General features: G+C 39.6%; 1 protein-coding gene across 3 annotated transcripts in view; it reads right to left on the bottom strand.

Moving 5' to 3' along the window:
* Positions 1-17,476, bottom strand: part of grid2 (glutamate receptor, ionotropic, delta 2) — a 423,234-nt gene that overhangs the window by 50,899 nt on the left and 354,859 nt on the right. For all 3 annotated transcript variants that reach the window (XM_069523619.1, XM_069523620.1, XM_069523618.1), the window contains exons 12-13: positions 11,966-12,104; positions 5,873-6,068 (exon numbers count right to left, since the gene is read on the bottom strand). In XM_069523619.1, the coding sequence (XP_069379720.1) occupies positions 5,873-6,068; positions 11,966-12,104 (335 nt within the window). The remainder of the gene's footprint in view (positions 1-5,872; positions 6,069-11,965; positions 12,105-17,476) is intronic.

Below are 17,476 nucleotides of genomic sequence, written 5' to 3'. Positions count from 1 at the left end.
GAATTTATGTATAAGTAAAACACGGTGTTAAAATCCACTTCTCTCCCTCCCTGCTCTTGTTCCCTTCAATCTCTTTCATGACGTATATATCTTCCACATTCTCATTTCCTCCATTCTCTGTTCATACATTCTGACTCCGTCTAGGTCCCAGTCTACCAATTCTTTCTCTAATTTACATCCATCCCTCCATCCTACCCCATTCTTGCTCTTCCCTCAACATCTAGTTATTTTTCAGTCTCTCTCTACTCCCTTATCACTCCCTCAACACCTTCCTAAATCTCCCAATGCCCCCCTTCCTACTCCCCAAGCACCCATTCCCCATCCATATTATCTTCTCCTCTCTTCGTCTCTCCTCTGCTCTGTCTCAATTGTCCTCCAGAGTGTTATGATGGCTTCACCCAGGGCTGAAAGATCCAAACAGGTCTTGCTTGATTTACCATCAGATCTATCTTGTGCAGGAATCAGCGTAATCTTTATCATCATCATTGTGGTCATTACGGTAAATTGGTGAAAGCTTAAAGACTTATATTACACAACTCCTTACTTCCCGTCTCAAGATATATTTGGCAGAGGTTAAGAAATGATGGTAACTTTTATCATCTTTGGAGTCATTATGCTAAATGGTGATGAGGAGTAATTAAGTGATTGGAGACGGGCTCATTACAGAATGGAGTCGAGCATATGCAATACAAGAGTAGAAATTCAGTGATATTACGTAACATGTAAAACAGGCCCGCATGTGCAGGGAGGAGTATCTGTCAACAATGGCAAAAGATATAATGGGTGTGCCAGAGGTGTACTGGGATCAAAACATTTTGCACAGTGGCACATGCACACAGCATAAGGGGTATTGAAATTGAATATAAGTGATAATACAACATGAATGAACCCTTGGTGCCTCTGTTGATTGGTGCGACCTTATCAGCTGAATGTGTCAGATCCATTTCCCCATGGTAATACGTCAAAACAAATTTGAAATTCAAATTTAAGAAATGGGTTTTTTTTTTTTTTTGGGAGTCTAAGAAATGGAAGCATAAGTCCTTTGGCTTCGGTAAATGTCCTCCATACGGTATAATCCAAATATGTACATATGTATGAGTCATTTAACTTCACACACCAGCCTGCCCTCCTTTCCTCCGCCTGTTACTCAGCCCTGATTGGCTGTTAGATACATGCATGAGTGCAACTCAGAATTATCCATGTTTTGCCAAAAGCTTAATTTTCCTATTCAAAGCTGTTCGGCTGAGGGTTATGTTGGAATGACAGTGAATTCACTGCTGCCACATTTACCCAGTGTTATGTATCTTTGTTGAGAAATGGGACTTCTACCCTTGATTTCAGTTAAGGTTGCAGCATGTTCCCCATGTTCTTCTGTCTCTGTGATGTTAATACATTAAATGTCATTAGGGGAACAAAGGTCAGGTGATTAAGAAGCTACATAATTATCAATTAATATTAGTCATTATTTTTCCAAGTCAACACAACAGTGGAATGCTGAGTGGTCAGAAGCTCCTCTGCTAAAAGGTTTGCTCAACATCACACAAAAACACAAACACAAACAAAAAGGACTGGGAGGTGGAGGAAAAAAATTGCATCTCTCTGGAGACCACGTGGTAATAAATGGAGAACACTTCAGTTGAGGAGCACATTGCATTAAACTGAGACCCCATGATGTCAAATAGTGACACGCTTGTCTTTGATATTGTATGTGACATCAAGTTAATGAGAAACCAAGTGTGAGGTGCAGCGACTCTTATTTCATTGAGTGCCTTGATCATTGACTGAAATGGGAGAGCAACATATTTTACCGGGTGACAGGTCTAACCCTGCAGAGCTTGCATGGCTGTGTGTGAGTGTGTGTGTACTTGTGGAAATGCAAATAAGAGTTGTGTGTGAGTGTGTCAACATGTTCAAGCGTGTGTGTGTGTGTGTGTGTGTGTGTGTGTGTGTGCATGTATGTGCTTGTGTGAGTGATACCAGAAACAGCTCAAATGCTGACCTATTCTGACATAATATTATTCTGCTGCAGGGGATCAAACCTGAAATGAGAAAAAATCTATAGCGCACAGGAGACAATGGTGACAAAGAGCTAGTAAGAGGTTTATTGTGAAAGAGAAACGGCCTGACAGAAAGAGCGAGAGAGAAAAGTAGTGAGAGAAGAGGAGGATAGAAAGCATGACACGATGAAGAGGGGAAAATAAATCAAGTTCATATAACCTCACAGGAATCAAATATATGAAAGGGGCTGGATTGAAGAAGACAAACACATCCAAATAAATCAAATGCCAGAGATAGAGAACAAAAGATGTCTGAATGGGACTCACAGGGTCTGTTAATAACATCCCAGCCCTCCCTATCGCCCCCAGCTTTAAAAATGCTATTCCACCCAGCTTCCACATATATTTGTCAGCTTCAGAAAAAGTAATAACAGTTTCAAAGTCTGACGGAACCTTTTAGCCGATCTTTTCAATTTTCTCGCCTTCAGGTGTTTTGACCTGACCTCAAACTTAGCTCATGTATCTCCTTTTAGCCGACCGTGTGAAAAGCAGCAGAGAACAAGAGATCATTTAACCTTTGACACGTCTTTTTTTCCCTCCAATTTTCTCTGAGAGAAGGTTTTGACTTTGAGCCATCAATTAGAGAGGTATTTGACCGAATTTTATTTTTATAAAGATTTGTTGGTATAAACATATAATCAAACATGGCAACAGCGTCTCTGATGGCTTCTCTGATGCAGAAAGGAAGCATGAGCTTGTGTCAAGGCACCTTAGAGGGAGGGACGGGCATGAGTGAACCACTAGAGTGCAGCCTGTAGCCTTTAACATGAAGCAGTGCGCACAAATAAGAGACTGACAACAAGACAGAGGGAGGTGCAGAGAGCGAAAATATAAAAGAGGACGAGGAAAATAGAAAGACAGCAAAAGATTTTTGCAAGTATTCTGTTCACGCAGTGAAAGAGATTTACACGGGGGGGGGGGGGCATTTAGAAGGAGGAGAAAGAGAAACAGCCCAAGAGTCATAGGGGAATGTCTTCCTCCGTCTCATTGCTGCCTCACTGTGCTTTCTGCCACTCCGCTGGTGTCTACTCTGTCATGTAGAATTCATCCATGAAAACAGACGCTCTCTCCATCCTGCTCATGACCAGCCCTTCATCCAGCTCTCTCTGCTGTCAGTCCTGCCTGCTCACACTCTGCTGCTACTGAAAATCAGTCATGGTCATATTACGCCATCATCACGGAGCATTGAGTCTCTGCAGTGAACAATCCACCCCATAATAGTTTAGCATATAGCTCCTGGACACGTATAACAGTAATTGCAACACATTTCAATGTAATATAGCCACAGGTCGACTATTCTCATACTCATTGTTCCTGTTTCCCTGGGTATTTCTGCTGGCACATGTAATTATAAATTACTCAGCACTTTTACTAAATACTACAGTGCAAAGCTAACTTGTGAACATAGGGTTGATAAAGCATGGGACCTCTCCTGCACCTGACGTTGCAACAGCCCAGTCTATTAGCAGGCTATGCACTTTAAAGTTCCCAGGCAGCCTAGAACGCCTCAGGCCATGTTCTCATTGTGAGCAAACGCATTGTGTCTGAATGGACAGCTCCGCTTCACAAAAGGAGGCTCCAGTGGTTCTCTGGGTATTACTGTTGTTGTGATGCCTCTGTCACCTTTAAGCTGCTATTTGGTCACAGCTGCAGCACTGATACTACAAACACAGAGTGGTGTTGATTTTACCCCACAAACTCCTTGTAGCCAATCAGTACGAAACAAGTCTTGTTGGCCTCATTGACGAGGGCTTCAAAAAACAAGACCTGTTGTTTTAATGATGTCTGTGCACCAACTATCCACAGGGGTCGGATCAACCTGCACTGCTCTCTCATATGACAGTGAGTTTGAACCACAGACTGTCAATATATTTGGGATACTTGGGTGCAGCCATCTTGTGCCTGAACATCATTTGGAGCCATAGTCTATGCATTAGTGAACGTGGTGTGGAGCCGCGGCATCGACCCCTGCAGACACAGGCGTTCTGTTCCTTGTCTAATCCATTAATATGGAGAGGGCAGGGTTTAAGATCTTTTATGATGAAAGCCAGCCACCAGGGGGCAATCAAGAGGATTTGGATTCACTCTTGGCAGATGTCATGTTGTTCATCTTCATATACAATCTGTGGTTTTAACTTGTCCCACAGTTTCAATTTTGAGAGTTTTAAATATTTTAAACCCACTTTAGAACATTCACATTTTCAAATGTTGTCTTTGGAGCCACTGTCACTCACATCAAGATGTCTACTGTATGTTATAATTAATTTTTTTTTTACCTGTGTTTAAAATTATTGGATTCATGTACAGTGTTAAAAATGTTCTTTCTAGGATACTCTACAATATTAAAGGAGTGGGCATTTTGTATATGGAACATAACATGATTTTATGTATATAATATATTACCTCTTTTTATCAATCAAATACTATTAAAAAAAGATACATGTATGGATAGAGGACAGACTGACTTATTCAGGATTCTAGAATCGCTATTAAATACATATACCCCTGCCAACAAGCAATGTGTGTGAGTGTGTACTAATAGTTGTGTGCTTATATGCGGTTATGTACTGCATTTATCTCATCATTTTAAAAACACCACCCACCACTTTAATCACTCCTCCCAACTCTTCCCATGCTGGCTACAGTTCAAGTCTAACATATTCAAGGGAGAGGGAAGGATAAACCGAGACTCTCCCTGGAGGAGAACAAGCCGATGCAAACAGAGAGCGAGGTGCATGCAAATGAGATGCAGCAGTCAGGTATTTATAATGCTGGGGAATAATGCTGGGGAATTAAGTATCTAACCATGTGCATGTTACCTGTGTATCATTACCATCGTTTAGATAGCTTTAGCCTCTGTCATCACAGACAACCCTGTAGCCTGAGCTGTATTTCCAAAGAGGACATGTTTCATTTCATGTATTAAATACAGAAGGAACTATGGGTGAAGGTTTACACAAACCTGTCAATTTAAATTTATTACTGAAGTTTTTATTTCAGTGAAACTTTTTATTGAGTCAAAAGTAGACAATAATTGGTGAAGTGTTATGTTTTACCATTTTGAAATTGATGTAATATCTAGGCTGGGGGTCACTTTATAAATAGTCTTTAAAATAATCACTTGTACTATTAACAAAGAACATGACAGTTTATGTAGAATATTTCTTTTTGAATTACTTTTTGAAGTACACAATGTGCTTGAACAAGGAACAATTTTCAAAATATATCAAATGATTTGTGGCTTTGCTCAAAGCTAGAGAACAAACAAGGAATGACTTGAATGTGGATCTCACTGGATCAGGAGTCATATATGGATGTTGGTCATATAATTGACCATCTGTCTAAATTGTGGCCCCTCTATGGACCTTGATTTAAAGAGATTTAAGATCCGCCAGTGCCCATTAGCAGCAACATGTCATTGTACGTGTGTCATGTGAATTGCTGCATGGTTATTCTGACATTCAGCAATGTAGCGGCAATGCTTGCAAATGAGTGAAATTGCTCTCTGGCAAGAGCAAGAATGCAGCACAATTTTGCAGTGATCTCAAAGCTTTTCAAATGTTGCATAATGACTGAATAACTGACATAAAATATGGATTTTGGTTGTTTTGAGAAATGACATGTCTTCAAAATGACAAAGCTAAATGTTGGTAAATAAAGACCTGAGTGTACAGAGTGGATAATCACTGCATTGATGCTGCAAAACTATCTCAGGAGTCCTCGGACTCAAATGTTTGTTTTACTAACCACTTTTACACGTGTCATTGGTCTTTTGTTTGAAACGTGTTCCTTATCATAAAAAAGAAAAGACCTACCTTGCGGATGCCTTCTTTTGACTCCTCAACATTGTTGTCCCCTCCTCCGGTGCGGTTGATCATCCGCCACATCTGGGAGTACATGGGATCTCTCTCAAAGGGGTTCATAGATTTGGAGCGCACCTGGTCGTATACTGCAGAGTCCAGCACTGTACCATAAGGCAGGTCTGTCTGCTTAGATAAATCCTGTAGAGACCTAGAGACACACAAGTGAGAAGAGTTAGTAAATCCATTCATACTGTGATTTCAGCAGCAACAAACTGCTACCACTTTACGTCCATTCTCTTTTCAAGTTGACATTGATGCAGAAAATGACAGTTTAAGGGTGATAATGTGACATTCAGGTAGGTAAGGATGCAGGAAAACCATAAACTCTGAAGCTAAATGCTTCAGCAACACACACAGCCTAATAACTATAGTGCAGCTGCTTTGGGGTCAAGTCTAAATTTCTTTCCTTCCCTCCATCCTTCCGTCCTTTCTTCCTTCCTGATATAATATTATCCCAAATCAAATCATTATTTTTTTTTATTCAAAATTTAGTTTAATCAAGATCAAATCACTTTGGGGAATGGGTGGTGACACCCTAACCTGATTTCTGCTGTTACAGTAAAGAAAATGGGGCCATGAAGTGAAGAAGATAAGAAGAAACGTTTTCTTTGCTATTTTGCTCTATTTATTTTTCTTTCTCTTGTGTTCTGACCTTCACCCATAAATCGCCACCTCTGGGGGATTTCACAAGCGTTTGTTAATTATAACGCAACAGTGCTGAGGTTGCCTTTCAAAGAGTTTGGCTGCTGAGAAATTTAATAAAGAACAATTACAGGAACTGATTACTGTTTGTTGGTTAAATGGCTGCTACATGCTACCCATGGTTTGAGAGACACATTTATGTATGAAAACATTTGCCCCAAAACTCTAAATGTGTCCTGTTAAATGAAGAACAAGGTACAAAGCACATTTAACAATGGGCACAAATACAAATATTTACAAGGTGAAAACATGCACACACACATATGAAATGAGAGGTTCACTCTACTTATTTCTCTCATGGTTTTCTTAACGGTGACCCCCCCATGGCATTGAGGAAAAAAATAAACTTTGAAGTTTTTAATGAACTTTGCCACAAGCATGAATCTTTCATTGCTGTCAATTAATTCTCAGCCTTGATCCTCTTCCTCCCCACCAATCCTCTGTGAATATATACTGTATGTCTGTAAGCACACCAGGATTTCCTAGTGTGAACTGGTTTCACTCAGTGGTGACTCTTGTTATTTACTGATTTGCACATGTGTAGGAGCAAGAGGTAGACACAAACAAACACAGACATAAGAGAAGTCAAGATATTACCGAGACAAAAAAATGCAGATTACAAAAAGGGGTGACATTTGCATACATTTGACTCCAAGTCAAGTATCGAGTGGGCAATCTGTAATTTAATACACGTACACAAAGGCTCATCAGCTCCTATTGGAGCAGGTTTAGATACTGCAATTAGATCAGACTTAGATAAGAAGCCATGTGTTTCTATTCAATGAATCTCTGTTTGCAACTTAGAAGAAACACAAAGACAACAACAGGGTAAATCAGCATTGAACTATTTACCAGTAGGGAATAATCCCAATGACCAATAAGAAATCATTCACAGTTGAATAAACAAACAATTTAAATAACTACATGCGTTTTCATCCCTATGAGTGTGTGAAATTTGGTGAAGTCTGACTGAATTTCAGGAGACTGCTTGTGAGTGCCTTCTAGTTTGAGATGAAATGAGCAAAGTGACGGTGGCAGATAATATGTTAGGGCACAGTTGTATGTTGATAATGCTAAACGATGCTAATGTTTAAGGAATATAACTCTTGTAACCAAGTCATTATCAGCAGAATTAGAAAGAAAATGAATTCCTTGACTGGAACCCAAAGCAAAAGTTGGTGGAACCTTACATTGAATTGAAAGAGAATTTCTACTATGAGTAGGCCTATAGCCAACATATTTCTGAAGAGCTATGCAGGAAAAAAATTAAAACCAAACTTCTCAGGCACAATTGTCATGTGCAACTTGCTTGAAGGAAAAGTAAAATATGCTGCAAGAGAAGTTACTCAAAGAACAGTGGTGAAGAAAATAAGAAATTATATATGAATAAGAGATGGTGTTAAATCTAAAAGAGAAAAAGAGGGAGAGACAGTAAGAAAGCTTAGAGTGTGAGTCCCCAGCTGACCTCTGTTTTTATTCGAAGGAGGCCTGATGGCTCTCTGGGGAGTGGTTACAATCTGTTTTTTGATTGATTGATCCTGGAGTTAAAGTGTAAATTCACATGCTCTCTGTCCACCGTGACCCATCAAACATTAAATGGAATGCCAAAATAAGGTAACTGGATCATTTATGGTCACAACATCCTGGTATCCCCACCATGGGCTCTTTAACAGCTTGTGACTGAAGGCAGACCAGGTCCGTCTGATATACCCCACAGAGGTCGACACTATGCAGCCTCAAATTGAGATGCAGATCAGATTCAGGTTTTAGAGACTAACTAAAGCTCAAACTCTAAAGTAAAATGGTCTAAAGTTGAAGGTGGAAATATTAAAAACAATATTCTTCCTTTTATATCACTGATCATTTTTCTGACAGAAGGCATTCATAGAGCTCCATAAGAACTGTCACTGCTGTGGTTAAAATGCACCAGTGTGGTATTTACTTATTTACAGCATATAAATAATTTAAAAAATATATTTTTCTCCAAACACTACTAAATGAGTCTTAATATAAAGACACTGACATTGGTTTTCTCCCGATCTATTATTGTTTGAGTTGTATCATGTCGATATGCACACATGAATCATGTGTTGAATTGTCTTTTTGTGACCTACTCATGTGGATTTAATGTCTGTGTGTGTTTGTGTGTGTCGACAACCACTTGTGTTTTTGTGTTTCTGTCTTGTGTGTATGCTAGCTCATTTTGCAACCAATTATATTCCCCTAAGCAGCTCAATGAGCAAGTAAATGGAGTGAACAGCAGCTGAATGTATCTCATGACAAGTAGTCAGTATGTGTGTGTGTGTGTGTGTGTGTGTGTGATTATGAGAGGTAGTGAGAGAGGAACACAGACAGAGAGAAAGGCCTGAGAGAGTTCATCATGACAGAATCTTATTATAAATATATTTTATTATTCTGAGTTTGCCATTCATAATATAACACCTGATGGCGCTAAGGAAGACAACTGAAGATATGTCCCTAACATCTGCTGGTGGTCACTAACAACCATCAACTGGTGATTAGCATCTTAACTAGTGCTGGAGACCTTCAAACAAACAAGTGAAATCCTCCATCTTGTCCAATGTACTTTATTTTATTCCATCTTATCCTATTTTTATTTGATGTCATTCTTTTGCCTCTCTCGCTTGAGTATGTGTGCGTAACATCTGTTTATGTCTTCGGTTCCCATTTGAAAGCTGAATGTAACAAATTCAAACCTTCAAGGGAACCGTACTCAAAGGAAAAGGTAATTTTCTCAAATTATATTTTCATATCGCTGGATTGACTTTGGTTGCTATGCAACCTCAGGTGTTTCTTTTATGTTAGAGTTTGATGAGCTGCTAATTTTGCAGATGCCAAAGGACAAAGATGGCCTTGGCTTTGTGCTTCTGGAGGGAAATGTATTTGCGGAAATGTACGAATGCATCAACAGATGGCTTTTGAAGAACTGCAGATATCTAGCAAAAACTACAAGCAATCTATGAGTAGTGTAACTGAGAGATGTAGCAGCTAAATATGAAAAGAGTATATGTTTAATATAAGTGCTGTGCAAACTGCTTTTTCTAATGGTTTGATTATTAATTATGTACATTTTGGAAGAATTTGAGAACCTCTGAAGTCATTTTACAAAATATGGTCACTTATACAGTATATTATTTTGTATTAATATAACAAATACTCACATTTAAATGTAGTCATTTGGGAAATGGTTTTGCCCAAAGCAAAATGCAAATGAGGCACAATCCAAGCCACAGTCCATCAAATCTGATTTTACCTTCTTTATCCTTTTATATGTTATCTCTGGTCACTAACAACTGCTACACTTTCTGTAAATAATTAATGAATCCTTCTCATTTACTAAACAGAACAAGGGGCAGGGCTGTTACAATCCTTTTCTCATGACCAGTGGATGACTTCATGCGACTTACCCAGTACACACAAAAAAAACGTATTGATTTTATGTGGGGAACTTTAGAAAGGATAAAATATGAAAGCTGTTATATGAGATTGGACCAGGAAACAAATTTTTATATCCGCAAACATTGACTGTCTTTCAATCTTCACATCCTGTCCAATCCATCCACTTTTATTCTTCTTGGCAGGTGCTTCCAATTTTCTGCCAATTTTTCTGACTTTGTTAGTTCTCCTTCTGACTCATCACCCAAAATTCTTCCTCTCTTTATTTCCTTGCTCCTCTCCACTCTCTCTTTCTACCCCGTACTTCTCTGTCTCCTACCCTCTGCTTCTCTCCTCCTCTTTCCTTCTTAATCGGTTTCACCCTTTATTCCCCTCCATGTGCTTCCCTCTCTTCATTTCCACTTCATAATGTTTATGGCATTTCTTGTCTCTCACTTTGTTGCTCTTTTGCTCCGTCTCTTTGCCACTCTCCGCCGCCATCCCTCACTGTTTTCCTCTAGGATTCACAGAGAAATTGAGGGAAAACATCCAAGCGTGAAATAGTCCAGAGAGGGTTCTGAACGCTCACTTGTTATTTCATTTCCAGGATGAAACAAGGGCATTAATACTTAAAAACCTTGTCTGTCCTGACGGCTCACTGAGACTTTCCCCGGCCTCTTCCTCTCCTGCCGGTGCATTCATTTGCTTGTTTGTTTCCATACTTAACTAATTCACTCCCTTAATCAATCCCATATACATGCATTCACTTTTATTCAGTCTGCGTAACATGTTAATCAAGAATAATAGATAACAGTGCATAAGGTTTTGTTATGCTGTTGAGGTTTGATTATTTTGGGGGTGTTCACTCTCATCCCACCACCCAAATTTAGAGACCCAGGGCCATGAGGGTGCTGAGGTGTAATTCTAGCACTAATGACCCCAGAAGAGTCAACACATTAAAATAACCTCTCCTTAATTAGCTAAAGAGATGCTGCAAACTGAGAGGCACTTCTGTTTGACAGAGGACAAAATAAACAAACAGGACAAACTAAAGAACATAAGAAATGAATTTTTTCTTAATTTTCTGAAGGACTGGACAGAAGAACTGCAAAAAAAGAAGAGTGACCGGAATCAAAAGTAAAGCAGAAAAGAGTGCGACAGAGACACAAACTGACAGAAACACATTAAGAAACAGATAGTGATTAGATTTACAGAAATAAATGTTGTTTATTCCAAAGCTAAGCACAATTAACTGTGGCACTGCCGGGCATAGCGGATGCTCTGGAGTGCTGATTAGTCCAATGAGAGATGAGCATTTCCTGGTGCCAACAGGAGAGAAGCTGGCGACCACATTATCACACGGAGAGATAAACAGAGGGCACGGAGCTGAGGGAAATAATGTGCGTGTGTGTTTGTGTGTGCTACTTCATGTGTACGTGAAAGCACAGTAATTAAGGTGGAACGATTTTGCCTGTTACTTTGATTCATTCCCTGCATCCGATCTGAAAGGAACACGCAAAAAACTGCTTCCTCTCACTTCTGCTTGTGTGTGTGTGTGTGTGCGTGTGTGTGTGTGTGTGTGTGTGTGTGTGTGTGTGTGTGTGTGTGTGTTCCGTATTTTTATCAGGAACACACATGCTGTAGCAAAGGATGTGTTGAAGGCTTTGACCAAAAGTCTGCTTATTCACTGCAATAATGCTCTGTTGTGTCATTGTGTGAATGTGTTGAGTAGCGTTGTGTCATGTTGGTTGTATTGAAAGATGGACTGCACGTTAGCATGACAACTGGCTACGTTGTATATCCCAAGCAAGAAACTGTGCATCGGGCACGGTCAAGTCCTGACGGAACGCATACGTGTGTATGTGAGTCCTGCATCTGCGATAGCATAGCTGTAGTAAATACTATGCCACCACTGACAACAGAGGACACAATCTGGTGGATACTTACTGTATTGAGTTCTCTATGCGCGTGATGGTGAGGAAAGCTGCTAGGTTGGCAGTGTACGAGGAGATGACGATCAGAGCAAACATCCACCAGAAGCCCATCATCATCCTCGTAGCCAGAGTGGTGTAGGGAACCTCTCCACCTTTAAAGAGAGAGAAAGAAAGAAGTCAAGCAGGTGAACAGAGAAGACAAAACCTATGACATCAGCACATAGAGACAATTCTTTGCTGCAGGAGAAGAAAGCAGCAGAGAACATCCTGAAAGATTATGTTTGGATTAACAGAGCTGATCTGATGCCTTGGCACAGATCTGATCTTCACACGGAGAATTGAGATTTGAGATATGATAATATTCATATATAGAGGTAATGGTGGCCTGTGCAGCCTGTCATCAACTCTCTGGATACGTCTTAATGCTCTCAGCAACAACAGCTGGCACCGGTGTTTGGGACACAAGTCAAAAAAAAATGTAACCTGCTGTTCTAATAAATTAAATGTGAAACACATCTTTTTAGCAACAGAATGCACAAATGTTGTCAGGCCGTCCCATTAGGATTTAATGCCGCCCGGAGCACATTATGATGAAAAGTGGCTTGTCCATCTTCAAATATAAAACCTCTTTATCCCTGTCTCGAGTTATAAACAGCTTTTATTACCTTGTCCTCTGAAGTCTTGTTGTGCTACAGTAAGAAAACAAACTGCCTTCTGCTTTCCATGAGCAAGTGGCTATCACTCTGAACCCTTCACAACAAATAGATAAATAAATAATTGTGCATCAACAAAGAAATTTCACACATTCATCCTGCCTTTCTTTTCAGGAAGTGTGTTGTCCGTTCGATTAATAAATACTGACAAGTTTGCATTTAAACATATTTGGGTATATGCATACCACAAAACACACAGAGTGACGATTGATTCGCAGCCTGCAAGCTCTTCCTCGCTGCCTTTTATTGAAGCCTGCCAGAAATTAGCCCCATTCATCCTTGGAGCGGGGATCGCCATTACATCAGCTCCAACCAACAGCTGCTCTCACCGCTCCCACTTCCTCCAGCCCAGACTCAATAATGTATGTGACACCCACATAATCTCAAGTTCCCTTTAGCTCGCTCTCTTTCTCCACTGTAGTCTTGCTCCTGCCAACTTCCTTTCAGGATCCTTTTTTTCCTGCATGGCTGATAGAATTTGATTTCATTCAACTGTGTTCTCTCTCTGGGTTTACTGCATCTTTCTCTGAGGATGTGCTTGTTGTTGACATCAGGTTTTCACTAATATACTTTATATTCAATTTAAATATATAACACAATTATACAAAGGATCCTAGCGCCATATTTGCCTGTATATAATTATCCTACAGGTCTTATATTGTAGGATTTTATGCAGAATCACTCATGTGTTCTATAGTATTATTATTTTTACCTCTGCCTAGGAGGTTTTGTTTTAGTTGTGTTTTGACTCTTTGCAAGGTAACACAAAAACTACTCATCTGATTTTCATGACATTTTGTGGAGGGGTGCATCATAACCCAAGGAAGAAGCTATTACATTTTTGGACAGATCCAGGTTTGTTTTTAATTTTCTTCAACATGATAGTGTTACGCTCCCCAAGAGCCATTCTAGTTTCCTGATTTGTAGATTTGTTTGTACTCACATGTACAGTGTTAATGGAATTATTCTTTTCATTTCACCTGAAGTTTCATCAGAAAACTTTCCAAAATTTTTTTACAAAAATGTGCAATGTCTTAACTGTATACTGTTGATCATGGATAGATGCTTTCTTTATGTGTTTTGTTTTGACCTGCTTTTTCATCAGATTCACTTTGCTTTGTAACTATAGAAAATAATGCAAAATATATTTTACTTTATCAACTAGGATGTCACTCAGTAAAACGCAACTTTAAATTCAATCAAACTGCCCAAAATTACACACACGCAAAGAGATATCAGTTCCATAAACATGCCTATTTTTTTCAAGTCAATTAAATGTTGACAAATCCTGCAATGAAATCTCTGGAAATTTGTTTTTTTGGTTTTCATCTGACCCATATCACATCCTTCATTTCAGTTCATGGAAACTGGTTCATAGTTTTTGCATAATCCTGCTCACAAACAAACAAACTGTGATAAAAACATAAGCTACTTAGTGAAAGTAAATAAAGTTTTGAGAATCTGAAAACCTAGAATACAGCAGCATCAATTGAAATATAACACTTAAGCTAGTATTTTCTCTAAGTTCATGCATTTTATTATTCATGAGAAATTACTTCAGATTTGCCTGTGGGAAGATGAATTGAATATTTTTCAAGGATGAATGCAACCAGGAGGCACAGATGCTTTTTTTTTCATAATGTGGGCTGTGAAAAATGTCCAAATATAAGTGAAACCCTGACTTCAATATCTCTGACTTCAATAGCTTCTTAAACATGACCTTTGTGAATCATTCCACCTGCAGAAGGTATTTGGGGTTTCATACAGGAAACATCCATGGAAAACCCAATAAGTTGCTGGAGAAAAATCCATTGTTGAGTTTTAGAACAATTTTCATGTTGATGTCTCACTGCACAAGTGACTTTTATAAAATATTTAACACAGTTGGGAAAATGACTCCACTCTGCATGTCCCAAAAATGTGTAGGTGAGCAGATTTTAGTTTGATGTTTTAAAATGATTTCTCTTTCTCCCTGGACAATGGCTGGGACAAACTGAGAACAACAACAGACTTTTTGAAAAGGTCATTTTGTTTCCTGCTCTGAGGAGAGACAGTAACATTTATAACATATTATATAAAACATATTTCCACTATATACAGGTGAGAACATTTTAGAAAAGTCTGTCCTCGTTCAGACGGAGACTCGGGCTTTCGTGGCTAATTTATGCTCAATGTTAGAAACATTTACAGAAAGTAACAGAACCTTCTGTCCACATTCAGCGTTCATTTTGTCCATATTTGTGCACATCTGTGGAAAGCTTACCAATACAGACAAAATGGATGAAAAACAGCATTACCACCTGAAATCATAGGGGGCAGTGTAGTCAACTGTGCCAGTGAGACAGGCATAGGACATGAAGAGGAACTTTCTGAGGAGAGACTTCGCAAGTTGCTAAGTTGAACCACAGCCATTTACAACCTGGCCACTTTAAGCTCTTAAGAGCGACACAACGTCCTCCACCGGCTACTATGTTTCTTGTTGTCAGAAACTCGTCTCTGTGCTGCCCTCTAGTGGCTGTATTTCTTAACAACCATGCCAACATAAAGGACGCACGGCAGTGTCTGCAGTGACGATTGCATAGTTTGAAACAGATGGTACCTCTTCTCGTACGTAAAGGCAGAATAGGTTAGCTTTTAAAATCATAACATGTTTGATACAATAAATGATGTTCCTGTAATCCCATGTCATTATTTGTCTCACATTAGTCGACTAAAAGGATACGCTGAATATACATTTAATTTAAAGAGTCAACAACTAACAGTTGAACATTTACTTGACCTTTAGTCACCATCACAAAAAGTTCTCATTGAGAAACCTGATCTAAAGGAAAGGCTATATTGGAGCTTATAACCATACTACTACATTGTGGAGCTGTTGTATGACACTGTGTAATATTGTGTTGACAATAAGAAGGAATGATTCATACATGTATAACTTCCTTTTAGGGCCAAGATAAGATTATCCAACATAGACTGTGTCTCATTGGAAGCATCGTTCCTTCTGTGCACTGTCTAAACCATCGTTCATAGAACCAGATGTTTGTCAAGACTGAAAAGAAAAAAAGCCGTCAGCTTCACTGAGTAATTCAGTGTCATATGCATGAAAAAAGAGAGCACACATGTTTGCACACATGTTATTTCTTTTAAAGAAAACATCCCTTTCCAATACTGTCAACAGCTCCATGAGGATAAAGACCAACATGGAAGAAAAGATGAGGCTGTTTACACACAGCTTCAGCACGGTCTGAACTCACCAGGAGGTTTCGACTGACACTGAGTAACGATGCCTGTTGGGTTGGTGGACTCTTCTGTTTACTTTGGTGTTTTTTTGATCTACGCCTGCATGTGTGTTTCTGCTTGGCCCCATTCTGTCTGCTGCTCATGTCTGTGTGAGTTCCTGGCTGGGCGTGGCCTCCGTTCTCCTGCAGCTCCCGGCTAGATGACTGAGCACCTGATCTGAGTCCTCTTCTCTCCAGGACTCGGCAGCACTTAAGGACTGGCTTGACCGACACTTATTGTCGTATAACTTGTTCGCTTTTGTCGGCCAAGTTTTCACCTCTGTCCAATTGTTTGTGTTTTGGTTTGTCTGTTTTTTTTGTCAGCAAGATTACACGCTGAATGGATTTCAGAATGGGAGGATGGGATTCAATTTTGGCAGTAATCAGTACAAAGGGGCAGATCCAGATTTTAGGACAGGCACAATTAGGGGACAGATACCTATGAGTGTGTCCAATTTGGTAGCAATCCAAATATCTCACAGATTTAAATTTGGTTTCCTCACAGGTTACAAAGGTGTAGCTCCCACAAATGTGTAGCGGAGATAACATAATGTGGCCTCAGCTATAAGGCTTGTTTAAATTTAAGGGGACTGTTGGGCATTGGCAGAGGTATGTGCTCTACCGAGTGCCATCCCTGCCTGCCCTCCTGATATTAACCTGTTGTTTCTTGTGCTCAGATTAATGAAATCCTCTCAGTTTGCCAGCCACACTCATCCAGCACTCACCCACCAACCCACCTCGTCAGCACTCTCCCATGAGTGGTCCGGCCGCTCTGCCTCGCTCTGTCCTGGAACACTCTGTACCTCAGTAGCAGATTCTCTGGATCAAAGACTCTTAAGTATTCCTCGCTTCCCAGCTCCCTCTGCTGTTGCTGTAGCCCAGCTTGCAATATCTACTTTGTCAGCACATTTAGTTCTTCTAAATAAATTTCAAAAAAAGTTTATGTCTACTACACTCAGTCTTTCTCTCAAAACCTTCCTTTTAAAAAACATATAGGCAGAGAAATGTGATTGGCTGCTAAGTTGTCAGTAATACTGTTTTCCGTACAGAAAAAGTACACTTCTGTCTTGCTCATTGTAGTAACAACATAGTGAACACACTGTTGAAGCTAATGTGGATGAGTGAAACAGATTATAAACTAACACCTCTTTGGAGAAATAAAAATATAGAAGCAACTTTAAGACACTTTTCAACTTTCCTGTTTGTGCAATACTGAAAAACCACAGTGAAGATGTGTCTGTGTCTTGGCTTGCATGTGTGTATGTGTATGGATTCTAGAGGAGGCACAGTTAGCATGAAACCACTTTGTAGAAGAGATAGCAGCAGCTTCAAAGACACCATATTGTGTCCCATCGATATAAATCTCAGTTTCTACCACCACTCTCCTGCCTCTCCCCACATCCTCTGCAGTGTTACCCAGAAGCTGCAAGCAAGCAGCATTTCTCAATTATTTCCAACTTAAAACGGGGAATCTAAATCTCTAACTTCAGTAAAAGCACCATGTAGTGATATCATTTCAGACGTTCTTTTTAC

This window comes from Paralichthys olivaceus, chromosome 4, assembly GCF_024713975.1.
Source record: "Paralichthys olivaceus isolate ysfri-2021 chromosome 4, ASM2471397v2, whole genome shotgun sequence".
Classification (NCBI taxonomy): Eukaryota; Metazoa; Chordata; class Actinopteri; order Pleuronectiformes; family Paralichthyidae; genus Paralichthys; species Paralichthys olivaceus.
Note: the sequence above shows the minus strand (reverse complement) of the source record. Positions and strands in the feature narration are given on the sequence as shown.